The 27,624-nt window shown below is 37.9% G+C and overlaps 1 protein-coding gene and 1 non-coding gene across 2 annotated transcripts in view; one reads left to right on the plus strand and one right to left on the minus strand.

Moving 5' to 3' along the window:
• Positions 1-6,979: 6,979 nt before the first annotated feature.
• Smp_132590 (ccaat-binding factor-related) overlaps positions 6,980-27,624 on the plus strand; it is a gene marked incomplete at both ends in the record, with an annotated part of 28,523 nt that continues 7,878 nt past the window's right edge. The window contains 13 exons of the mRNA XM_018799758.1: positions 6,980-7,127; positions 7,163-7,344; positions 7,376-7,424; positions 7,463-7,503; positions 7,534-7,618; positions 7,651-7,944; positions 10,054-10,199; positions 10,527-10,724; positions 16,184-16,236; positions 19,743-20,191; positions 21,456-21,588; positions 22,901-23,031; positions 23,892-24,003. Of these exons, the coding sequence (XP_018651515.1) occupies positions 6,980-7,127; positions 7,163-7,344; positions 7,376-7,424; positions 7,463-7,503; positions 7,534-7,618; positions 7,651-7,944; positions 10,054-10,199; positions 10,527-10,724; positions 16,184-16,236; positions 19,743-20,191; positions 21,456-21,588; positions 22,901-23,031; positions 23,892-24,003 (2,021 nt within the window). The remainder of the gene's footprint in view (positions 7,128-7,162; positions 7,345-7,375; positions 7,425-7,462; positions 7,504-7,533; positions 7,619-7,650; positions 7,945-10,053; positions 10,200-10,526; positions 10,725-16,183; positions 16,237-19,742; positions 20,192-21,455; positions 21,589-22,900; positions 23,032-23,891; positions 24,004-27,624) is intronic.
• On the minus strand, positions 20,504-20,570 carry Smp_tRNA_00457_Gln_TTG.1.1. Its single transcript has one exon. It is a non-coding gene (tRNA).

Below are 27,624 nucleotides of genomic sequence, written 5' to 3' on the forward strand. Positions count from 1 at the left end.
CAAATATATTGGCGTAAATAGTATATAATACATAAAATAACCAAACAGCTCTTCCTACAAGCTAAATGATCCAATATGTAATGATAACCTAGTACAGTCAAAGCTACAAAGTGCCAAGTAAACAAGTAGATAAGAAAATAAAATGCAGTCGGACACCAAAGAATTAAGGTGTTCCTGTCAACCAACAAACGACATTCTGTGTGAAACTGGCCAGAAAACTGACCTCGTTCCATACAAAACACAAAAATGGAGGATCACTGAAGCGATCTCTGAGGTATGAGGTTGGGTGAAATGAAAATCAGCAGCTCAATAATAAAGGAAGAAATGAAATTTAAAATGATGTATAAAAGACTGGTTTCAACTTCGCTGACAGGATGAGCACGATACAAGAGGATGAAGCGAGTTTGTTTTGGGTAAAGCCAGAAGGCACCGTCATCCAGAAAGTACGCGGGGACGGTTTTAATACGGACATGGTTGGTGGCGCAAAAGTTGATGAATAGTCTTTGAAATTGCAATCCTCCCTGGTTTAGGGTCAGACAAACAAGACCAGTGGACTGTCACAGTATTTAAAAATGCTGTTTCACCACATAATTATTTCAAAGGTAATATCTAAAGATTCCGAAGCTAGTCTTTGAAAGTCACGTTACTACAGTGACTGGCTAGGGATTCGTCATGGGTATACCACCCAATCGCGCCAGCTGAGTTACCATTCACTATTTCACTCACTATTGAAAGTAAGATTATATTGGCAATACAAGCTGAATTTTATCAAGAGGTCTTCCTGAGGACTTTTCGTTATGTCTACTGGAAGTAGTGTACATAGTCATAAACGACTCTATTCTAATGTCACCACACAAGGAGAGTAATCCTCACAGAATTAGTACTTTAACAAAGCATTTTCATATATATATATGATTGTACAGCTTGATAATTAATAGATTAGTCAACAATTCATCGACTAGATTTGTATATTTTGTATATATTTGTATATTTTTACGTGAAGTATACATTACCTAATGTTGCTCTGTTTTGAAAACCTATACAACAGATTAGTTAAACGCAGACAGTATAGGTATATGGGAAGAAAATTTATACAACTCTTTTACCATCCATTGATCATATCAGTTGAATGTTCATGGCAGAGACGTTAAAGGCTAACAGAAACACTAATTTCGCTGATTTATTTACCGCTACAGCTAGTTTCCCCCCGAGCATTCTTCACTTTTAAAATGATTGAGAGTGACTTCGCTTTATGTAACTACTTCCTGTAAACGTTTACAATGCTATGTGTTATATGAATTTCAACCCGAAAATTGGTCTCCTTTCAAATGATTTACTGTGCATTTGTTTTACAACGGATGTGTGTTTCAGAATATTGTAACTGCGGTTGTGAGGCAATTTCAAAATTGCCTCCCTGTAAATTTTTGAGTTCGCTGTCTGGTAAATATTTGACGCCTACGGTATCAAAGTCATTAAAATGGAAACTACGCTTGCAAAAATGTTTGGAATTAGAGCTAAAATGAACCAACGTTTCCCACAACAGTCTGCCTGGTTTGAATGAGTAAGTGAATTCCTGTTATTATAGTGACCAAACTGGTTTTTTTAAAGACATTACAGAGGTAAACAGCCTGGCAGGCCAAATAGATCTGTATGTTTTCGATATTGGTGATGACTTTAACAGGATTACTAGGCACATAACTCTCTGAGGTATTACAGAATACCTGCGTTTGTAAGACGTCTTGATGGGGTCCTCACTTGCACTGATCTAGCACGATCAAACACATCCGCTTCTCACTCAGTCATCATAGACCCTCCACATGCTAGACGTTGAATTTAGTTTCCCTTACTTTTCTTCCTTGCAAATGTATTAGATAGGTTTCCCTCATTAGTTTTTGCTTGAAGTAGACAGATAACTCATTGGATCTATCGATACTGCGGAACTATAGTTGGTTGCTAAAGGATGCTCACTTCTACCCCAATGAGTTGTCAAGGGAACTTTACAATTTTTGCCTACGATCAGGGGTCTTAGATCTGTGATGTTTGTAACCTATCAACAGGTTAGGAGAGCACAAAGTTCCATCAGTACCAAGATAATTTGAGTTCGTTCTCGTCTATACTTCATCAACTTTCAACACTCACGTACATTATGTTGACTTACAATTAATTCTATTTCATCACCTATTGCCCTATCTATAACAATTGCATCCCCACACTTTGCCACCTACTTCAGCAAACATCTATCCTGCATTATATCCTTCTTAATGCCTATGCTTTGATTAGCAAACTTTAGTTAATATTATAGTCAATTAAAACACTGCATCGATGCCTTACCCATAGTCTATAATTTGTAACTGCCTGATAAGCTTGTGAAATGGTGCTTATGGAAATAGTGTTTTTCAACAGTATGTGAAACACAGAGCATCATTTGAGGTATAATATTTATCTAAAAAAATCTTAAGTGAGCCTGAGACCACAAAATGAGGGAGATTGAAGTTAGTGACCAGCAAGCATTGATGGTGAGGGCGATGACTTTAATCCACCCATGTTTGCGGCGCAGATCCTTTTGTTTTTATCAGGCTCTTTATGATTTAGAACGAGGCAATCAGTTAGTGACACTGAGGCTGTTCTCCTATGCTCACTATTAAGACTCATGTTTCCAATTTTTCGTTCGATTAGCTATTTCATTAAGACAACCTATAATATGCTAACTCGGACTTTTACATCAGAATCTTTTGGCTGGCATCAGATGAAAAAATACTAAAAAATGCAGACAACAAAGGATATAGGTATTAGTGTCTCAACACTTTACTCTTTTGATGTACTTACCGTACTAATAAACAGATTTCTTTATTCTAACTTCTACTTCCCTTCAATCATTTAGACCCACTCCACCTTATTAAATATCACAACTCATTGTTGTTTACTACTACATCCTCTTATCTGGAGGCTCCAACCACATTCCACCGTAGCTGCAGGAGCTAGTATGAGTTTGACCTGCTAACTTATCATACCTCTGTCTGTTCCACTACGAATTGTTAAATATTCTTCAGTGTCTGTATCGAAGTGTATTGATGCTCCTTTGTTTCTCTTTTTTCAGCAGCACGCTCTCAGCGCAAAGCTATGGGGTTTCTGACGCCTGGAACAAATTTGACGTGCTTGTTGTTTCAAGGTCACAACAAACACCAGGCGCTATATATCTACTTTAAAACAGCTATCAATTCGAAAAGTTGTATTGCATAGATAATTAGCACGACCAGAATCCTAGCAAAAACATGTTGAGTTTGAATCTAGCGCACAACGTGGACACGATGTCACTGCAAAAAATACTTTGAAAACTGTACTCAGTGTAATACTTAAACATAAACCTCATCATTAATGCTCCGGGACATATGCGCGAGTGTACTATCTTCTATTTTTATTGATTTCGCCCATTTAACAACCCTACTTGTGAAGCACACTGTCAGCAAACCAATGTAACATATATATCATACTTCTAAAAATGGAGCGTACTTACCCTAAAAGAAATATACTAAATAATATCATGTTTACATGCCAGTTCATATTTAGACCCACCATGGAACACTCATACATCGAAATCTATCTGGCTTGAAGGTCGCATATTTCACTACTTCTGCATGCAACGTGGCATTCCTTTTACCAACCATTGATCCCTTCACTTTCAGTTGTTTTGAAGGTCGTTTTTATCTACAGTGAATCAGTCGACAGAGGATGTAGGATCAGAGGGGTAAATCTTGACAGACTGTTGATCACTGTTATCTTCGTTGGGTTTGTGATTTTAGATAACTTATGAGATACTGGTTTCCATTAATGTTTGAAGACAATAGGCCTTAGATTTACGTATACTTTGTGTACATTTTATCGACAGTTAGCATGTCAAATAACAATCTGAGAAGAGGGGTATCCGCTTACATTACTGATTTTTAGCAATCGCATTTGTTGAAGAATTTTAAAAAAGCACCATAAGGTTTTGTTACAAGGGTCCTTTTTCTTTTTACACGAGAATGGAACGTTAATTTACTCTGGACGAATATCTACATCAGATTCCCTCCCAGTGTCTACTCTACACAACTCAAATCAAGAACACGTAACTAGCCTGACTAGAACGTAAATATATTTCTACACCAAAACCCGACACAATTCAACAACAAATGGACAATCAATCAATAATAATAAATAATAAGGAAAGGGGAATACATAACTCATCTGACACCTGTCAGACTACTTACATATCTGACTAAACAGATAACCAATCATTATCAACCTCGCCCACACGTCAGGTTTGTTTCGGTAAAACTTTCAAAAATCTTAAACAAACATGTTACAATAATTCTAAGTACGCGAGTTATGAAATACAATTTCATTCAAAGCACCAAAGCTTGTAAATGCTGTTATGTCAACCTTATTCTGAAAAACGATTTTAACTACGGACGCGGAAACTGAATGGATGGTGTAGGAAATAAACTGTAGGCTTGTTTTGACCCGGATGATAATATGACAATGTGAAATGAACAATAATTAGCAAACTGAATGGTAGTAGACAAGTGGAAAAGACTGAACAAAACGGTCGAAACCGAATTATATATTATATACTGAAAGACAAAACGAATAGAAGACATTGCCTAATAAATGTCACCTGAAAGTTCTTACTGACAACAGCGAATAATAATAATAATAATAGTGTTCATATAACCATTAGATATTTTTAGTGCATCCGACGTTGGTGACATGCAGAGAAGAGTAACCTCAGTGGCGAGCTGAGAGGTAATTCAACTCAATAGCCTTACATAATGCATAATGGCCTGAAAAGTGCACATCAATATCAAGCTCTTCGATCGAAGGGTCTGAGTAGTAAAGCGCAGGTATTCTTTTTCAGGTCAAAAGGAAACGTGTCACACAATGAAGAAAAGGCGAGACATTTTATCACGTCTATAAAAGCCACTAAATGTACATGAAAAGCAAAGGAGATTCACATAAATTGACATAAACAGGGGTAAAAAAGTTCCAGGAGACTGAACACTAAAGCTGCTGTTATCATTCTCTTGACAACTTTACGAAAAGAAATTCCATTTATTTACGTTTGTCGGTTCTGATGCTCCTCTTCACTTGTTTGTTTACATCTGTATATTCGGCTTGTGCCTTGGCTTTCTCTGCTCTTGTTCGGCTGGTATTGATTGCTGCCTTCATGTTACTCCTTTCTTGAATATTATACAGTGTACCAACAGTGATACATTCCTTGTGATGGTGCTTCTTGTGGCCCAGAACCTCAAGACATGTTGAAGTGATTACCTCGTCGATCCCTTTCCAGCTGTTCTCCATAGTAGTTCTCTCTCCACTGAGTAGATCACGAAAAGTCATCTGAAACACGGACATCTGAAATTACGGAGAGGGGGAGGAGTAGCCCTGTACCTACAATCTTGTTTGGTAGCACGTTAAGTGTACACTCATGAGTTTATCAATCTCGATGAATCTGTATGGTGCCCAGTAAGATTGTCTAACACCTTGAGGTGTCTAGTTGGAGTCATCTACAGGAAGCCCACTGCTGACATCGAGTTTGGCAATCATTTGCTCGAAGGATTATTCCGCTCTATTCGTCTCAGATACACTCATATCCTGATTTTAGGAGATTTCAATCTTCCTGTAGTCAACTTCTCTGGACACACGTACATCGGAGGTGACAACTGTACTGAAGCTCGATTCTTCAACCTCATTGGAGATCTGGGATTATTCGAAAATGTGGAGTTAGCAACTCGCTAGAGAATTAGTCAGACGCCGAAAAGCTGATTCTGTCATGCAGCCTCTCTTCGACAAGCCAAAACCTTAGTTTCTCAACTGCTAGGTTCTAATGGACCAAATAACAATGACAGTGACGCCGCTGATCTTCTGGCAGAACAGTACTTTCAGACATTTCAACCGCCTCATACTAACTCTCAAGTGAACCTGGGTGCTGACTTGGTGTATCAGAAGCTGTAGCACATAAACAAGGACACCAACCTTCAAAGGAGGTCGACGCAGAGAACCTTCACGCTACCTATCGGTAGAAATTCTCTCATTATCCTCAGAAATTATGGAGTCCCTGATATATGACTATATATACAACTACTTAATATCCACAAACTGCTTTTCACCCCAACAGCACGGTTTCAAGAAGGGTCATTCTTGTATAACCAACCTTCTAACTGCGGTGAACAGATGGACAGCCATTCTTGATCGCGAAGGGAACGTTCACATCATATATCTTGACTTCTCGAAAGCTTTTAGTAGGGTCAACCATAGATGTCCTATCAATATGTTCAAACGAATAGGTATCAAGCCACTACTAATTGATTGGCTTACTTCATATCTAAATAATTGACTTTCTAAGGTCAGGTCAGAAACTGGTGACAAAATATAGCAGAACGGACCGTGGGTACACCCTCTATTCCTTAAGAGTAGTCAGATGCTGGAATTCTCTGCCGGCTGAGCTAGTACAAGAGACTTCCCAGGAATCGTATGAGAGAAAACTTGACATATTCTTGGGGACTAAGGACAGTATCTCGTTATAGTTTACTAATGTTTTTTTCTCTTTTATCGTTAAGTAAATCTGGGTTCCACTCTGTCGGCATCGACGACCCAGTGTTACTAGATACGGAAGACCGTTAAACGAAATGTTCTTATACTCTCTCGAGAATCATTTGAAACCATTTATTGTTGAAGGCTGTTTTCACTTCTGACCTTGAATGTTTTCAAATTATTCTTCTAGTAACATGTCTAGTTGGTTTACTAACAAGGTAGGTCGATCATTTTATCTATGTCGTAGCTGACCGAGTGTTCGGGGCCATCTTTATCGACAGAAGACGTACTTAAGCTGAAGGGTGAATCTAGTTCTGCTTTTGAGCGGAATTATGGATTGAAGCTATGGAAGAATGGACTTCCAAGTGAATTGGGTTCATTGAATCGGACCACGCGAGAATGGTTATCTATGGCACTTAAATCAAAGTCTGGGCAAGACTACATGTGTGCGATGGCCTATTTAGTGAACTCTTATCCACTGTACGCCATTCGATTTCTCGATAACTTAATATCGTTTGTCTCGCCGTCGAAAAAGCGGGATTGCTTCAAATCTTTGGGTAAGCTGTCGTATTATTCCTTGATTAGTATGCAGACATACTGAGCCACCTTTTTTGTAGCTTAATCCCGAAAAATCGTGCCTTGATTACTGTCACAAATCGACCTTTAAACGTGTTGGAAAAGCTAGATACCTCTTCGAAAGAAAATGTCCTTTGTTTGTGGCATTTTGAAGATGAGCTAAAGGCAGTGTACTTACGGTTTATCAAAGCCTCAGAGGTTAGCTATTTCTGAGTTGTAAAATTTGCAGAAACTTTTGTTAAGTGACTGTGTAGATAATTTCAAGCGCAAAGCGTTAGGTAGTTAGTTTTTAAGAGGTTCATAACGTTGTCATTAGGGATTCTTGGTAGCCTTGTTCAAAAACAAGAAAATCAAACGGTAAGGAGCTGTCTTTTTATATTTCTGTAGTTAATATTAAACATTATAATTAATAAACTCGGTGATCGTAGTAAGGAGTTTGCATCTGCAGTGATACATAAGTTACGTCTGATTGGTAAGTCCGTACTCATAATAACTTGGTTGTAGCTGGAATTTCCAGTAGTTTTCTGCATTCAATTGTCCAGGAAGTTCGATCTTTCTTGTTCCGTCCCAATTTGTTGGAAAGATCAAAATACTACGCTATTTCACTTTTAAGTTGTTTGGAGCTGAAGAGTTCATCTCGTGGGAGCGGTATTGATGCAAATATATCGTCTGTGGCGTCAACATTGATCAAGATATACATGTCGTTTTTCCGCTCCTTAGCCAATTCCAAGGAAATCCCTGAACGACTTACCACTATATTGCTTAGCGGTTTATGTCGAGTAGCTCCTTTTATTTCTGGTAAGTGCCATTCTTGTGATTACTGTGATTATTTTTCACTGTTTATTTATCTATTTAAACACACAAACGTATGTACAAGGAGGCACCAAATATATGTGCACTACGGAAGTGATTCGATTTGTATGAGGGCTGGAATACTGTCCGGGTGTCTAAGCCGAAGTTGTTTTTACGTACAATGCTTCAAGCCATACTTTAGTTTTTTTTTAAAGCTGATAACACCACTCTGGTGACTAAACCAAAATAGGCGGTGCGGGGTTCCGACTTAGAACTCGGTGACTGGAAACAATGTCCTTTAACCATTTAGCCCCGTCTGTCAGTCGCTGTAGTTGCATTTTGTTCAACCAGGAGTCGATGTTTTGCTGTTCATAGTTTTTAAATGGTTCTCAAGGGAGCAAATATTTCGTTTGACGGAAGTGTAACATGATAACTGAGTTTAGCTGTATTGATCGTTAGTTTAAACTTTTCGTATTACAAAATTTCTAATAAATATTGCGAAAATCCACATTAAATTCTGTCAAGATTATCAAGTTGGCCATTCGTACTGTCATCAGAAAAGTAGGAATATTAGTTTTCAAATTTGTTTAATGGTGAAAGTACTTTCTTTAGTATAGAGTGACATTCTTTAAAGCTGCTATAGGGTGACGATTTATCTTTCGCTCATGATTTTGTTAATAGTTATCATGTTTTCGTAGGACTACTTTATTTTTTCGATCGGCTTATTTTACTCGTGACGTATCAAAAGCACGCGTACAGTTTTCCAGACAACAGTAGATTCATGTTCGATAATCCATCAATGTAAGTTGTTTTACGACTAAAGCAGTTGGTTTTCAACTATTAGCCGCAGATTTGAAATGGGTCCTACAGGTTTTCACAGGCAATTCATATCACCAGCCCATACCCTGAAACATGGATCTTTTTAAAGTAAGGAGATGATTCATTTAGTAAATATTATGATGTATAAAAATGTTTGGTATGGATTCTTTTCCGTTCATTTGCAAAAGTTTGTTCCAAGTCTCATTTAAGTCTCTATCCAACTGAGGAGAGGTGGTATAGTGATTAAGAGCGTCAACTGATTCAGTCACATTAATTTTGTTAGCTCTGGTGGGCTGGTGCCTAACAAGTTATTAGAACTATCTTTATCATCACTGCTTTTTGTTTATTCTGTTTGATTAGAATACAAAATGTAGAACTTTTTAGTGTATTATACCAAAACAAGTACAAAATAAGGTTTTATATTGTTTATTAATACTTCCAGTAGTTGGATACTATATGTTAGACTTGATAGTCAGGGATAAAGGATAACAAATTTTCAGCTTATTTTAATGACATTTAAGTTTCTTATTTTTGTTTGCCTATATTTAGATACTTTCAGGATATATTATCAATTCTATTGTCAGTATTTGGATTCATTGATAAGATTTCATTATTGTTTCTTGTATGATGGTAACTAACTTCTAGTCTGAGCCATGTTGGCAGATGCAGACTACCTGGTTGGGGTCCGCGTGACTATCGTAACCAATGGTTCGAGACTCTAGGTGGCATGGTTCAGAATCGATCACAATGGCGTAGGTGTATACACTCTTTATCTTCCCTTAAACCTTAAGATTAAAATTGCTTCATAATGTTCTTCCTTCCTATACTATATCCTTATATACAATCTATCTTTTATATACTACCACCACTAAATTAACTATTTCTGTGAATCCGGTGTTCATCTTGTTGTGCTAACGAGGTATGGCAACTTGGACCGATGCATAAATGTGCCTGGTCCTACGTTGTAGCTGACTGACTGATGATGGTAACTCGATAGTCTGAAAAAAGTCAACTATCAAGCCTGAAATTCATTTCGGCTATTCTGATTTTGAGTAGTTAGGTAGGATGTTTAATGTATATACAAAAGTAGGACTCAAGTTTCAGTAAATGAACAGGTATTTAACTATTAAGTGGTATTAACACTAAAAAAAGTAGAGGATGAATCGTTACAAATAATGACAAATATGACGACAAAATTTTCAACTCGTACTATAACATATTTGTCCCTTATCTGGCGGTTTTATTTTTACATCCATTTCCTCATTTCTAACTATTATTCAATTGTTATTTTTTCAGAGGAGGCATTTACATCTATGTTAAGTGAGGTTAATGATCTGTTTCGGCTTGTTCATACAACTGGCTTTACTGTGTCTGTTCAAGCTTTGTCCGTACTTTTTCAAATTTCAACTCATTGTGTCGCTATACGTGATCGTTATTATCAGGTCAGTTGTTGATAGAAAATTTTTAATTTTCTGTCTGTATTATTCATGTAAATACATTATCCGATGAAACCAGCAGCTTAACTTTATGATTAATGTTTTCTAAGCTAACTCTCACTATTCATTGGTTACTTATTTTGTTGCTTTTTAACAACAACTCAATAATAACTCAACCCGCCAAAGAATTTAACACCTAATTATTAGATTTGATCTTTGGCCTCTATATATTACCCCTATTTCGGAAATTGCGTTGTTTCTTTGTCATTACTAGCATTTTAACGATACGTATTGTAGTTGGATATTCTATATTCTTATTCTATATTTTCTTAGGCCTTATATAGAAAATTACTAGATCCTGCTATTCATCAAAGTTCTAAAAATCCAATTCTACTACGTTTAATCTATCAAAGTATGGCTGGTGATGATGATACTGATCGAATTGTTGCGTTTATTCACAGAATCTTGCAATTATGTATTTCACATACAGATCCTGGTTTTATTGTCGGTTGCTTAATTCTAATTAATAAGGTATAGTTAATTTTTATTTATTTGTGTGTCTGTCAAATTTACTGAAGAGTCCAACCCCACGACTGAGATACGCGTGAAATCGAGGTTCAAGACAATGATTTATCCAAAGATAGGTTCTATGATGACAAAAAATATATACATTAGTTACTAACCTTGACTCCCGAAGTATCTGTGATGATTAAGATGTGTGTATGTATTGGAAAAGGACGTCGTTAAATCTACCGAAGTGCTTAACCACATAACTGAGATACGACCTAAGCCGAAGTTCATAAAACAACGATTTGTCTAAAATGCAGTTTTATATTGAGGAATAGACGCAAAGTAGCTACAAACCTAATCTTGTGAAGTATCTGTGGAGCCCAACGTGTCTGCAAGTCTGAAAGAATGACGGCTTCCTGCAGCAATAATATAGAGAATAATTATGACATACGATATTGCAAATGACAGCTGATAGCTGTGTCTAATTTTGATAACAATTTATCAACAAGTAAAAAGGCAACCAAAAGCAAGGAAATATGGAGGCCGTTGCGTTTAAACGAAGATTCATCGACTATGCGAAACTGAGAATAACTGTTACAGGGATTGAGAGGAAGTAATTCTTATAATTAATACAATAAATGTTATAAGTATATGTAAATATCAATAGTTGAGATCATGAGTCAATTGAAGCTAGACCACCATGGGAAACGTGGAAGCATTGGACGGCCGTTTCATCCTATTGTGGGGCTGTTCAATTGACTCATGATCTCAACTATTGAAATTACTATAATATCCACAAAATCCTTCTGATGTATATAAATATTTTAGAAAGTTACGCAACTAACTTGCGTAACAACATACGCATAGAAATTGCTAAGAATACAACCGTTTATTGAATATTAATAAGTAGTATAAGACAATACACGAAAGAGTTGACGGAAGATAGTAAGGACAGAGAACCTAAACAAACTTAACAGGCTTCTTATAATAATTTCATAAGGATTAACTACAACATACGATGGTGATGGTATGAATGATGGCCGATAGCTGTATCTAACGTCTGTAATGGCTATTGACAATCAAAATGGAGACTGAGTGCACATAAATATGAGAGCTGTTTCATTTGAATAATGTTTAGAAAATGCATAAAAACCGAAAATAATTATTATAAAGTTTGAGAGAATGTAGTTATCACAATAAATAGATTGGGTGTTTTTAGTTTGTGTAAATACATAATAATAAACTTACATTCGGAAATTGTTAGAAATAGAACTGGCTACTGAAATATTAACAGGTAGTATTTATTTATTTATTTAAACACATAAATATTAGTACAAGGAAGCACCAGATACATATGCGCCGCACAAATCTCATTTGATTTGTGTGAGGGCTGGGATACTGTCCTGGTGCCCAAACCGAAGCAAGTGGTTTTCTTAGAGGATCACACCTGGAGCCTTTGACCAAAAGGTCTGATCCACAAGGCAGTGGAGCATCGTGAGGAGATGCAGTTCCATGGTAGCCGGTGACCAACGATTGATTCATATGCCATTTATTCCTTTAGGATACTGGAGCTCATGTGTACCATTGGTTTGGAATCAGGGTTATCCAACTACCCTAGATGAACATTCCGTGTCCACCAACCCGGTTAAAGCGCCAGACATTCGCTTTTCGTCCTCTCAATTTCGTAAACAGCCCCCCTGGTGCGAGAAGGCAGTGAGTAGGACTTGTGTGGCAGAGGCTTTATATGTGTGGCCATGTGAGAGCATTTGGAGAGGGAGAGCGGACTCTCCCCACTCTCGGCCGTACCAGGGAATTGGATTTTTTAGTGACAGATTCCTACTACAACTTTTCTAAATGCTAACTAAGTAATAAAATGTATGAAATCCTTTAAGTATTCATAATCAATCTCCTTCTTCACTTCCTACTATTCCTTCTACCTTGACTTTCAACACTAAACTTCCTGTTCCGGTTTCCTCCTCAAGTGTCACCATGGCCAACGATTCTAGTGCGCGAAACGCTGTCCCAGGTCTACTAAAACCTCGCTCCAAACTACACATTGGAGCCTTCAACGTACGTACCCTATGCCAAATCGGTCAACAGGCCTCCTTAGCTAAAACTCTAGAATCTCGTACCATTGATGTATGCTGTGTCTCCGAAACACGCATACAGGATCCCAGTGTGGTCATTCACTTGACCTCACCTCGCCAAAATGGACAGCCGACGAAATACACCCTCCGTGTATCTGGCGACCCGTTGGCTAGTTCTCGCGGACTTGCAGGTGTAGGCATAGCACTAAGTACAAGGGCAGAACAGGCACTATTAGAATGGATCCCCGTTAACAGTCGCCTATGTGCTGTCCGGCTAAATGGCTCCGTAAGAACTCGGAAGGATAGGGACACACGTCGTTGCCTTTTCGTCGTTTCTGCCTACGCTCCCACTGACTGCAGCCATGATGAAGTAAAAGATGACTTTTACAGAAAACTCTCTGAGCTTCTTCAGAAAGCTAAGCGCTCAGACATAGTAGTCGTAGCGGGTGACTTTAATGCCCAGGTAGGCAGCTTAAATCAAACAGAAAGACATTTAGGTGGGTGTTTTAGTATTCCGGCTCAACGAACCGATAATGGTGATCGTCTGTTGCAACTATGCTCAGACAATCGTTTATTTTTAGCAAGCACTAATTTTAAGCATAAGGAGAGACATCGTCTAACATGGCGACCACCTGCACCAAACCAACGATGGACTCAAATAGACCATATTGTCATCAGTCATCGTTGGAGAGGCTCAATAGAAGATTGTCGCTCGTATTGGAATACTTGTTTAGACTCTGATCACGCTTTAATACGAGCGCGCATTTGTCTGCGCCTCAATGGACGCAGGAAAATTACACTAAGAAGACCCATTAGGATTGAACTGGAGGACGAGAAAGCCAAATGCGAATTCCAGAAACAACTGAGTTCACATCTAGGCAGTTCTGTAAACGAGACTGACCCAGATGCTGCTTGGAAAGACATACGAACAGCTGTGGAAACAGCAGTCACATCTATTAGTCATTTAAACCATAGGGCTCCAAAAAACCAGTGGATTTCCTCTAAGTCTATTTCACTGATGGATTCGCGTAAACTCATCCCATCAGGCTCTGAACACGACGAAGAGCGTAAACAAATTAGATCTAGGTTAACTAAAAGTCTAAGGAACGATCGTGAGCAGTGGTGGGCAACGAAAGCAAAAGAGATGGAAAAGGCAGCGGCTGTAGGCAACACCAGGCAACTATTCAGACTAATAAAAGAAACCGGAATTAAGAAGTCAAGTGTAAGTGAGACAATCTCGGAAAAAGACGGAACCCTTATCTGCTCTCAACCTAAACGTTTAGAACGATGGGCGGAACACTTTAAGGAGCAGTTTAGCTGGCCTTCAGCTACTGCACAACTACCCACTATTCCCAGAAAACCTGAATGGAACATTGAGGTAGGCCCCCCGACCCTACTTGAAGTTCAAAAGGCTATAAGTAATCTGAAACGAGGAAAAGCAGCTGGTCCAGATGGATTGGCTCCAGAGGTCTTTAAATATGGTGGTCCAATTTTAGCGATTAGGTTGACTAATATTCTGGCTAAAATCTGGGAGACGGATGTAATCCCATCCGACTGGTCACAATCACTGATTGTCCCAATATATAAAAAGGGGTCCAAATCATCCTGCGATAACCATAGAGGGATTAGTCTGACTAACATAGCATCTAAAATACTAGCCTCAATAATTATCAGGCGCCTAACTAAGACTCGTGAACTGCAAACACGAGAAAATCAGGCTGGCTTCAGACCTGGTCGTGGCTGTATCGACCACATATTCACCATTCGTCAAGTTTTAGAGCACAGACACGCTTATCGGCGTCCGACAATGATAGTTTTTCTTGACTTGAAAGCAGCATTTGACTCTGTAGACCGAGAGGTTCTGTGGCAGTGTCTGTCATTGAAAGGTGTACCTGAGAAGTACATAAACCTTTTGAAGGCTCTTTACTCGAACACTATTAGTCGAGTAAGAGCTTATGGCGAACTGTCATATGATTTTACAACCTCAAGTGGTGTCCGTCAAGGCTGTCCACTATCCCCGTTTTTGTTTAACTTCATTATAGACCTGTTGCTGCAAATAACACTCTCTTCGACTGAATCTACAGGAATTGATCTCCTACCAGGGGGACCACTAAGCGACTTAGAATACGCAGATGACATAGTCCTGTTTGGTGAAGACGCTGGCAAAATGCAGAGTCTTCTGTTGGAACTCAGTAATAATGCCAGGATGTTTGGGATGCGTTTCTCCCCATCCAAATGTAAATTGTTACTCCAGGACTGGCCTGCGTCAACACCCGAACTAAGGATAGGGAGTGAAGTAGTCGAACGCGTCGACAACTTCACTTATCTTGGAAGTCTGATCAGCCCTAATGGGTTGGTGTCTGACGAAATCTCAGCACGGATTCAAAAAGCTCGTTTGGCTTTTGCCAACTTACGTCACCTATGGCGAAGACGAGATATCCGTCTATCAATTAAGGGACGAGTATACTGCGCATCAGTTCGTTCTGTTCTACTTTACGGCTGTGAAACATGGTCATTAAGAGTAGAAGATACTCGTAGGTTACTAGTATTTGACCACAGATGCCTTAGAAATATTGCTCGCATCTGCTGGGATAACCGGGTAAGTAATAGTGAGGTTAGACGCAGGGTATTAGGGAACGATGGTAAATCAGTTGATGAGGTGATGAATCTTCATCGACTGAGATGGTTGGGCCATGTGTTACGTATGCCTGAACACCGATTACCACGACGCGCTATGATGGCTAGTATTGGGGACGGTTGGAAGAGAGTTAGGGGCGGCCAAACCAAAACATGGCATCAGTGCTTGAAGTCACTAACTTCTAGTCTGAGCCATGTTGGCAGATGCAGACTACCTGGTTGGGGTCCGCGTGACTATCGTAACCAATGGTTGGAGACTCTGTGTGACATGGCTCAGAATCGATCACAATGGCGTAGGTGTATACACTCTTTATCTTCCCTTAAACCTTGAGACTAAAATTGCTTCATATCTCTCTTCCTTCCTATACTATATCCTTATATACAACCTATAATTTATATACTACTACCAACACTAAATTAACTACTATTAATCCGGTGTTGTTCTTGTTGTGCTAACGAGGTATGGCAACTTGGACCGATGCATATATGTGCCTGGTCCTACGTTGTAGCTGACTGACTGTTATTCATTTTAAGTTAGATAGACTGATGTACGTACGTACGAAGTTCTAAGTTGTGACTAACTGACTGACTGACTGAGACGAATCACGTTCATGTATAACATGATTGAATAATAATAGATAATTCTATTGGTATTACTAATAACCATGACATTTATAATACTTTCATTTTCACAATCAACTGTTTACCTAATCTATCATCTTATCTTGTCTCTGTTTTATTTATTTCTGTATATAGGTGTCATTATCCAAACCAAATCTTATAATGGTTTCGCAAATAAATAAAGAACAGTTAGTGAGTAATTTTGATTTTACATTAATAATAATGATAATATTCTTATTAATCTGCCTGGTCCTACGTTTTAGCTGACTGACTGACTGGATAAATCCAAAAATGATATTTACTTCAAAAAAAGTGTTGGTAGAGTTGATAAGTACGTAATTACGTATGTGGAAATCTTTTGTTGTATTTCTAAATGTAACCACATTACTCTTCGTTAGTAAAAGAATGAAGCATTGGTACGAAGAATTCAACTTTCGATCTCTGAACTCTAGGTTCAAGCATCAATTCACTTTCTATTTTTGTTAGCTAAGTATTCTTACTGATGAACGTCACTCAGGACTCAGACCTTGGATCTATTAGTTTGAGTCCCGCTCCATCTACTTCGGTTTAGGGAGCCGTGTGGAATTATTAGCGCTCAAAGCTGAGTACACGAAGTTGCATCTGGTAAATAAGTCATGTAAATATTCATTTATCGCTTTAGACAAAAGTAAATGTGACTACATTTATTTAGTCATCAGCAGTCAGTCATAACGTCAAACCTGGTACGTATGTACATCGGTTCAAGTTGCCATACCCCATTAGCACACCAAGATGAAGTTGTCAGGCCAAATCCCAGAATAGTAGAGGTAGTAACAGTATCAGTCGTAATCCGAAAGATTAGGCATCGAAGATGCGATTCGTGAAGAAAATATAAATTAGTGAAGTCATGAAGGATATGGAACCTCAGGATATAGTGGGATACAAAGGACAGATATATATTAACATGATGAAGTTCAAATGTTAATGGCTTCTTGGATTGATGTCATGTCTTGGTTCGGCCACCTCTAGCTTTCTTCCAGCCCACTCCTGCACTGGTAGTTGGAGACTGTAGATGTATGAACTCTTTATCTTCCTCTGATTCTCGAGTTTCAGTATTTCTTCATATACCTTATCACTTTGCATTTTTAAAACATATTCTCAATGATTAGTCTTTCACACTATGATTGTTACCAAATATTTCGATCTCTTTTACTATTCATAATATTTCCACCTCTTTCTGCTAATGTGGTGTAGCAACTTGGGCCAACGCACATCTGTATCAGGCTCTATGGTAATAGTGATCAACCATTTTAAGGAAATCACAGAATTACTGAGTATTTGTTCACGTCAAAGTCTTACTAGGAGGTCACGTTCTACGTCGCCTATGGTTAACTGACTGACTGACTTACTAGAAACGGTAACCGGTAATACTTTTTGTCTTATTCAAATTTTTTCATGATCCCTGCTCTTTTCTGATTGTCCGCCATTAACTGTTTGCTAATTTTCTGTATACTTGATGGTCCTTCTTTCGTACCATTTCATGTTCTGCTTATTCCGTTAGATATATCAGGTTCTTCCTACACTTTGTTTTCATTTATTAGCGGTTACTTACTAAAAGGTTGTATCCCAGCTCATGATGTCTAGTTCACAGTAGAACCTTTAGTATTAGAAAAGCCCAAACGTCTTTAAGTTCGCAAGCATCGTAGACCAACCGGAAACCTCAATCAACATAATCGTTCAACAAGATTTAACAGACTGACTGAACAGATAAACATGTTTTTGTTACCATGATGGATTTAAAGCCGTGCAATGTGGTTTTTTTGAGCATTTTAATACCTTAACCAATAAACCTAAACTCCTTGCACACAATCCTGACTTTCAAATTTCTAAACGGATTCAGATTTTTAGTAGAGTAGACCTACTTCTGTATGTACTCTAACCTATGAAAACGATTTGTTACGTCAATTTGTGTGTGACAAAAGAATATGATTCTAACTAATTAAAAAAAGTATGCATGAATGTGCATACTAGAAACTTAACATCTAGAGGAAGATAGATAAACAGTGAATAGATCTGTACATTTCTTAAATCATATATGAAATTAACAGTTTTCCAATGTTCATTGAACAATCTGTTACTTTTTTTTCTCTTTAACTATCGATACTTATTTATTATCACAGTTGAAATCAGTCGCCGGTCCAAGCTAGACCATCATTGAGAACCTGTAAACACTGGACGGCTGTTTCGTCCTAGTGTAGAACTCTGCAGCAGTGCATATCCACGATTCCGCACGCCTTGCTTGGACCTAGGACCTTCGGTATCGCGCGCGGATGCCTAACCTCTAGACTACTGAACCAGCAGCATCTAACCGTGTGAATGTCTAACTTCAACCAATCCATTATCTTGCGCAACCTGTCATCTTCATGCAGGATCATGGATGCGCATTTCTGAGGAGTCCCATGTTGGAACAAAACGGCCATCCAGTGTTTATAGGTTCCCCAAAGTTGTCTAGCTTAGATCGACTCCTGATTTTAACTATGATAATACTACCATCTCCACAAATCCCCATACTGATTTATTTCTTCGTTAAACTAGGCGAATATATTAGCAACTATTTATTTAGTTAACCTATAATACTTGCAAGTAGTGTTTTTATATGCTAATAATTATGTTGTATATTGACAATATAATGTTGATAATCATAGATTACCTTTGATTATATTTTGAAAAATCTCAGATTCTATTAGATAAATAAGTAATTTTCTTTTACATATTATATTTGACAAAGTATTCGGACTACTAGATCGGATTAATGATTGACATTTCAAATTTCGTGGGTTATTAGTATTTTGATCATAGATGTTTTCGAATCATTACTTGTGTATGTTGAGACTACTGAGTGTGAAGTGCTCAGGCTAGACAGAATGTACTGACCAAAAATAGCAAACCGGTTGCTAAGTGAATCTTCACCGACTAAGGTGGTTGAAACATATATTATATCTGCATAACCACCACCTACCTAGTGGGCGCGATGTTTACTGTTGTAAGACAGCTACGGAAGACCAAACAAAGACGTGGCATCAGTCCATGAAGTTATTGTCTGATGACTGAGCCGTGTAGATAGATGCAGACAGGTCCTCACGGCAAACCCGATCAGTGGTAGATGTTAGGTGACATTGTTCATAATCGGTCTCTGGCTCAGAAGAATCCTTCATCTTCACTCAGATCTTAAGTTTTAAAATTACCTTGTACCACTCCTATTATGCGAATTTAATCTCTCCTGTAGGATCATGTTGTTCTTGTCTAACGTTTGCTATTACTACTGACACTGTTACTAATTCTACTACTGTGGTATTTTTCTTGGTAATTTGATCGTTTTGTGCTAATATGGTGTGATCATTTGAACCAATTCACCTATGTACTAGGTTTTACGTTTCTTATAACTGAATGACTGAACGACTTCAGACTTTGGTTAGTTGACAATCATCATCGATAATTGCTGCCTCATTCTCAACGTGTTATGTTTTTCATTTTCAACTGACTATCGCTGACGTATTTTTTATCCTGGATAATCAACCCTTTTTTGTAGTATTTCCGTAGCTCATTATTATTGTTATTATTATCTATCATTAAATAACTAGCCAGTTAATGAAATGACGAATTTGGCAAAATTCGAACAGTCCGATAATGATGATGATGATGATGAGCATTTTAGTGATGCACATTGTTCTGATGATGATAATTGTAATGGTGAAAGTGTACAAAATGGTGTAATGACTAATAAAACGACCCAATCTGACAAATCTACAATCACAACCGATAAGGGCAATGAATTATTAACATCATCATGGTATCATCGTTCTTTAAAAAAACAACGGAACACCCAAAACATATTTAATTATGGTTATAATCCAACTGTACGAGATCCGAAATTTGCACAGGCTACTGGATGTTTAGTTTGGCCACTTAGTCTCCTATCAAAACATATTCATCCTACAATTAATTTATTTGCTAATTCATTATTAAATAATTTACCAATACAATACACTGGAGATCCATTCACGGATTTTGGATTAATGCATTTTCTGGATCGATTCGCATATAAAAAACCAAAGTTAAATAAATTAAAAGAAACCAAGTCAATCACTGAAGAACATATTCAGAGTATGTTTTTTTATTTCTTAGATGTTTGTACATTGAATTGCTATCGCTACCAATTCTATCCTTAATGAAATGTTATAGCGTAAATTCATTTAGTATTGTTTGTTTGAATCTTTCCATCGATGTGTTAGGAGCGCAACTGGTCAGTCTCTAATTGGCATATGTGCATACTGTGCATATTGCCTCGATATAGCCTTAATTCACAAGCATGGTAAGCAGAGATGGATAGTGACTAGCAGTGGAATCCAGTTTGACGCGCGTTTCGTCCTATTTGGGTTTCGTCAGCTAGATGTACCTGCATCTCATAGTTGATGTTCACTCTGGGACTCGAACCCAGTACCTTTCGCTTCAAACGCCATCGCGTTATCCACTTGGCCACTGAGTCCTGATAGCGTAAATTCCAGTTCTTACTTTTCTGGTCACATCCCATATAAATGAGTTTCTATGGTTCTGATATAGTAATAGGAATTACTAATGACATAATCAAGCAGTAACACTGTAGTGAACAAAAACACGGGTGGGGACAATCGAATGTATTTAAGCACAAATTACTGACTATCTCACTAAATTCTGATAACTATACAGTAAACAGTTAATTTGCAAAATAACAATCAATTGTCTCAATCTTAACTGTTCCTTCTGCAAATATCAGTCCGTCTTCTCTGATTTCATTCTTCATGAATTTTCGTACCGATTGCGCTTCATTCCTGTTCTTTCCTTATCGATCTTCTGCCAAAATACATTCTATGTCTGACCATCACCATGTACTACTTATGTGGATATAAGTAGACCACACCACAACACTTCAATAAGGTACAATGATAATAGGTAAATAAATTCCAAGTCACCCATAGTGTATTGTAGTATGGTGCAATCACAAGTGTAAATAAATAGCTATGAAAACGTAACACCTATCCAAACTACTTTTTTCACTGTCAGTTGTTTTGGACAATCTAAAGATGATTCACATCTCTTTTCGAATTTGTCACTCACTGAAAGTTCCAGAGGTAGTCACTCAGAAGTTGCACACTATGATATTTGTTGTTCGAGCAATAGTCCAGTTGTTGAGGCGTTCAACTTTCAGCTATTGATATGCGGGTTCGAGAATCACTCTACCTAATTCAGTTGAATGTAGTTAAGTCATAGACTCGCTTCAGGTTTCATTTAAACTTTGTATCAGTGATTGATTAACCCTGATACACATATTGTCGTTAGTGAAAAGTAGTGATTCTATTTAACTATTTATTTCATATTCTGTTCTTTTTAGAAACTGCACCTGGAAAGTTATTACAACGAAAAGAAGGTACTTTATCAGGTCCATATGCAATGGCTGTTGATAGTTCGGCATTCCGACAACTTCCACTAACTAGTGTCCCTGTTCATGAACGATTTTTCCATAAGTAAGTTCTATTTTTTTTATTTTTATTTTTTAAATTGTGAGTTTCAGGATAATGTGACTTTCCTTTTTTTTTTCAAAGAACGTGGCGTTTAATCATATTTTCAATAAATGATAAGTAAATAAATTAACTCATCTATTAGGTTCCTGGGCATGAGTTACACTTCAAGTTTGACGGCTAATAATACTAATTGGTTGACTAAACTGAAGCAGACAGGTGAGGTTTAACCCTAGGATTTAGTAGCTGCAAATCGAACACCTTAAAATACTAAGGATCGGTAATTTAATCGGAGAGTTAGTTTATGGAATAGAACTGTGACATACTAATCTTCCGGAAAAAAAACTTTCAATACGTGAAATGGTCTACTTTAAAATAGTAGGTAGGAATCAACTATCAACATTGGCAAAGCTTATAAACTAAATGAAACTACCATTAACACTTAGTTTTTATTCCTTTTTCAGCAATTTATTTTTAATTTTAACGATATATTTATTCAATAACAATAATTTCACTTTAGAAGGATCCATTTTGACTAAAACTATGTCTCGAATTGGTGTCTTGAAGTAACGGGAATAAACTTTAGCTTCTTTTTGATGCCTAGATACCACAACTCTTTTTTCTCTTTTAATACCATCTACCCCAAAAGCTAAATCTTGCAAGGAAAATTTATCTATGGAGACTAAAGGAAATTAATTTAAGCAAGCAACATACTTTTGTGGACACCTAGGGGAGTTGGAAAACCCTAATTCAAGACCAATGGTGCACATGGGCTCCAGTATCCTGAAGGAACAAATGGCGTATGAACCAATTGTTGGTCACCAGCTACCATGGGACTGCATCTCCTCACGCTGCTCCACTGTCTTGTGGATCAGACCTTAAGGTTAAAGGCTCCGAGTGTGGCTCCCTTAGAAAACTACCTGCTTCAGTTTGGGCACCTGGGCAGTATCACAGTCCTCACACAAATCTCATTTGATTTGTGTGGCGCATATATATCTGGTGGCCCTTTGTACCAATATTTGTGTGATTAAATAAATAAATAACCTTAGGAGAGGGGTAGAATTTGGTTCATTAAAAGAGCCGCAAACCAATAAAAAATTAACATCTTTAAACGCGGTAAAAATAAAGGATGGCTGCCATATGGAGTTTTGGCGCGGAAAATGGAAGTTTAAATCTACAAAATAAAACAACAAAATAGTCAGTAAGTGGTTATTTCTTGGTTATTTAATTTTCACAGTAAGGTATAAGAGTCCCAGCGTTTTAACTAACATGATAAGTCTCAGTCGTTTTATCTTTCTCTTATATTACCGTTTTTCAGTTATTTTAAATTTCTGGAGACCCAACCTGGTCACATTAAAAAAACTGAAAAGAAAACACGAGGTCACGATAGTGATGAAAATGAAAGTGACACTGATTCAGTTGCTGATTCCGAATTCGATGCTTACCTTGGTAAATTGTAGTGTTGTTGTTAGTCTTAGATTTCTTTTTACCTCATTTCAGTTGTCTGTTATTAACTGTTAATTTCATTGGTTTATTTTTAAAAGTGCAAACTGTACTTTGTGGAGAATATTTTCAAAGTGAACTAATCTCTTTAAACAAATTGTTATATCTTGTGGCCGAGTGCCCTGTTATGTATAACGTGGCGATACCGCCAATTAGAGAGCAGAGATTTATCGATCGGACCAATGACACACGAAACCTGTACGAGCAATCTAGAGTACTTATCGGTCCTGCTTTCTGCCTAGCCCAGTCAGTTAAATCCAGAACACTAATAATAGCCTCTGCAATATGAATCATTTATTTCAAACATATTGGGTTTATATACGAAACAGACAGACCACATCGTACCATAAAATAGGAAACAACATTTGTACAAGATTTAGCCAAATGTGGCTGTGAATGTGGGGAACAGTAGTTAATAGACTGGGGATAACTCAGGAATGGTAAATCGTATAGTAATAATTCATAGGTCAGAACAAAGCTTATAATAAAAGGGAACATGAATATGAATAGTTAAGTTACTTAACAATTGTACAATAGGAAATATACATATTACATTGGTCCATAAAGAGTCCTCAAAAGTTACCATTCATAATTCTTTTCGAGATATAACACAAATGTTATATTTCGCTTTTTAAATCCCATTTCTATCAACCATTGACTGACTACTTGATATATGTGCATTAGGAAACCGATAAATATGAATACCAACTAGGTTATTAAAAGTACCGTTCGTAGTGTATATACAACACAGTCACTTATTGTGTAATGTCTATAAATCACCTCTTTTCCATCCTTGTTCATTGAAGGTGATAAGAAAGCCGTATTAACACATCATCTAATTTATGGTACAAGACTACTAAATAATTCTGAAGAAATGCAAATTTTTCTCCATTTTATGTTTGCTTTCAAAGCAGTAGGGTAAACTACTTATTTACTATGTGGTTCTCTTAGATAAGATTCTTTTTGTTTTCTAAGTACGTGGATGATAAGTTTAGTGCTTGAACTCTTGACAGCAAGTTCATAATTGTTTCCTAGTTTTCCAGTATACTCCTACACTCAACCCCTGAACCGTAAAGAGACGAGAAGTATAGAAAGTTTCATTTTAAAGTTGGTTTATGTACAGAAAATAAGAGTATTTATAAGTTCAATGGTGACTAACATTTTGAAGACTTCTGGAAGTACACTAAATATGGTAGAAAGTATAGGTAATTGTTTAATCCAAGTGTTACACATAATCCGTTTTCTGAATAAACCAAAGAATATGACAATAAACGATCCTGGAATACCTAACAGTGTCAAGACTGTGAACACATTGAGTATACATGTCATTCACTAGATCTAACTATAGCGTTTTTAGTAAAAAAAAAGACAATTAAATGTCATTGAGTATCTCAATTAACTCCTCTTTAACTTCAATATATTAGGTCGTAAATTGGTGAGATTATAACTGATGGACGACCTTTGAGCAACGCTAAAATGACCTTAAAAATGTCCATCTACTTACTAGAGTTAAATGGGGGTTATAAATTAGTGCGAGGAACTAGGATTAGAATTTACAGCTGAACGTTATGGTTAGGAAATATATATTAAATGTTTTCATCACGAACTGGAACTCCGTCTGTAGCTCCTCCAGGGGCTACTGCCGGTCCCAAGCCCGGGTAAAGGAGGAGGGTTGGGCATGGGGTTAGCGACCCCATCCCGTAGAAAATCAACTCGCTAAAAAAACGCTAACCAGAAAAAATCATTCAAACCATTCAAACTCTGCCCTGGGAGTAGAAGGAAAAATGACGTCTCATGATGAAAGCCGAGTTCCTTCGGAAGTCATGAGGCCGATGCACCTTCTTACAACCAGAGCGACAATTTTTATAGGTACATGGAATGTCCGGACAATGTGGGAGACCGGCAGAGTCTTCCAAATTTCTGCGGAAATGAGGAAATACAACCTGGAAGTGCTTGGAATCAGTGAAACACATTGGACGCAGGTTGGACAACAACGACTGTCTTCAGGGGAACTTCTGTTATACTCCGGTCATGAAGAAGAAAATGCCCCACATACACAAGGAGTGGCACTGATGCTGTCTAGAAAAGCACAAAATGCACTTATAGGATGGGAATCTCATGGACCGAGGATCATCAAAGCCTCCTTCAAAACAAAGAGAGAGGGCATTACAATGAACATCGTCCAATGCTATGCGCCGACCAACGACTACGATGAAGACGCTAAAAACCAATTCTACGATAGGCTGCAGTCAATCTTCGAGAAGTGCCCAACCAAGGACCTGACCATTCTAATGGGAGATTTCAATGCCAAGGTTGGAAAGGACAACACTGGATACGAAGACGTCATGGGACAACATGGACTGGGAGGAAGGAACGAAAACGGTGAGAAATTTGCAAACCTATGTGCCTTCAATAAACTGGTCATAGGTGGCACCATATTCCCACACAAAAACATACACAAAGCCACTTGGATTTCACCGGATCACACTACACAAAATCAAATCGACCATGTCTGCATCAACAAAAAGTTCAGGAGGACGATGGAGGATGTGAGAACCAGAAGAAGAGCTGATATAGCATCTGATCACCATTTGCTGGTCGCCAAGATGAAACTAAAACTCAAGAAGCACTGGACAATGGCGCGGACAACATCACAAAAGTTTAATACGGCCTTTCTTCGAGATGCTGACAAACTCAACGAATTTAACATAGCCCTCAGCAACAGGTTCGAGGCCTTTCATGACCTACTCAATGGAGAGGGAACCACCATAGAGAGCAGCTGGAAAGGTATCAAGGAGGCAATCGTTTCAACATGTCAGGAGGTTCTGGGCCAAAAGAAGCACCATCACAAGGAATGGATCACTGTTGGTACACTGGATAAAATTGAAGAAAGGAGGAGCAAGAAGGCAGCAATCAATATTAGCCGAACCAGAGCGGAAAAAGCCAAGGCACAAGCCGAATACACAGAAGCAAACAAGCAAGTGAAGAGGAGCATCAGAACCGACAAACTTAAATATGTGGAAGATTTAGCGATGACAGCGGAAAAGGCTGCAAGAGAGGGAAACATGAGACAACTGTATGATACAACAAAGAAACTTGCTGGAAATTACCGTCAACCAGAAAGACCAGTGAAAAACAAGGAAGGCAAAGTAATCAACGATATTGAAGAACAACGAAACAGGTGGGTAGAACACTTCGAGGAACTCTTGAATCGACCAGCTCCACTGAACCCACCCAACATCGAAGCAGCACCCACAGACCTCCCAATCGATATTGGCCCACCAACAATTGAAGAGATCAGCATGGCCATTAGACAAATCAAGAGTGGCAAAGCAGCGGGACCAGACAACATCCCAGCAGAGGCACTGAAAGCAAATGTAACAGCAACTGCCAAGATACTCCACATCCTCTTCAGTAAGATTTGGGACGAAGAACATGTACCAACAGACTGGAAAGAAGGACTTCTCATCAAGATACCAAAGAAAGGCGATCTGAGCAAGTGCGACAACTACAGGGGCATCACTCTCCTCTCAATACCAGGAAAAGTCTTCAACAGAGTATTGTTAAACAGGATGAAGGATTCCGTGGACGCTCAACTTCGAGATCAACAAGCTGGATTTCGTAAGGATAGATCGTGCACAGATCAAATCGCAACTCTACGTATCATTGTGGAACAATCAATCGAATGGAATTCATCACTGTACATCAACTTCATCGAGGGGAGTCGCATACAAATTAACTCGAATTACACGTCTGACGATTGTTTGTCGCATTATTTTTATCATCATATTTACAGACTAAATCAAAGGTCAATCAATTAATCTACAGCTAATTGATTTCTTATTCCCTAAAACATAATGTCTGGATTTTATAGTTAGTATAGGGGAACTCGTGAAGATTATACAACTTCCATAGGTCTGAAATCCCCAACTGATTTTATTCAAACCACTATTGAAAACCTGGAGAAACTGGATGGCTGGTTTGTCCTAGTATGTTACATTTCGGCGTTGCACAACCAGGACCCCGCATCCAGGATCTGAACAAAGGATCTTCAGTTCCACTCTCTATTACCTACCCTTTAAAAATCTGACGCAACTTACAGGTGTTTATGTTTGATTTCAACCTGTCCACAGTATTGCACGATCCCCATCCACCATCTGCAGTGAATAACTGTCTAGCACTTCACACAGTTGAACTCCACTGGTCACAGTTTCTCACCAGGGCTCAAGAAGTTGAATCTTGAAGCTGGTCACTATTGACTACATGATTATTATCGGCATGAGAGGATTTTTGATGATAATAGAATCTCTATCATTCAAAAAATGTCCCATACAATGATGAAAAAGCTGCTCAGTGTTTCCAGGTTTAGTCTAGCCAAAATCAGTTTGTAACTTAAGCAATGTCGATTTTAGAAGTAACCAAAACTTTTAAAACTTTTAGATGTACTATGTCAAACTAATACCAATCTATTTTAACTCACCTAACAAATAAAATCTTCAAATATTATTATTACTTTAGTTTCCATCATCTGTCATTTGT

This window comes from Schistosoma mansoni, chromosome 3 (genome assembly GCF_000237925.1).
Source record: "Schistosoma mansoni strain Puerto Rico chromosome 3, complete genome".
NCBI classification, from domain to species: Eukaryota; Metazoa; Platyhelminthes; class Trematoda; order Strigeidida; family Schistosomatidae; genus Schistosoma; species Schistosoma mansoni.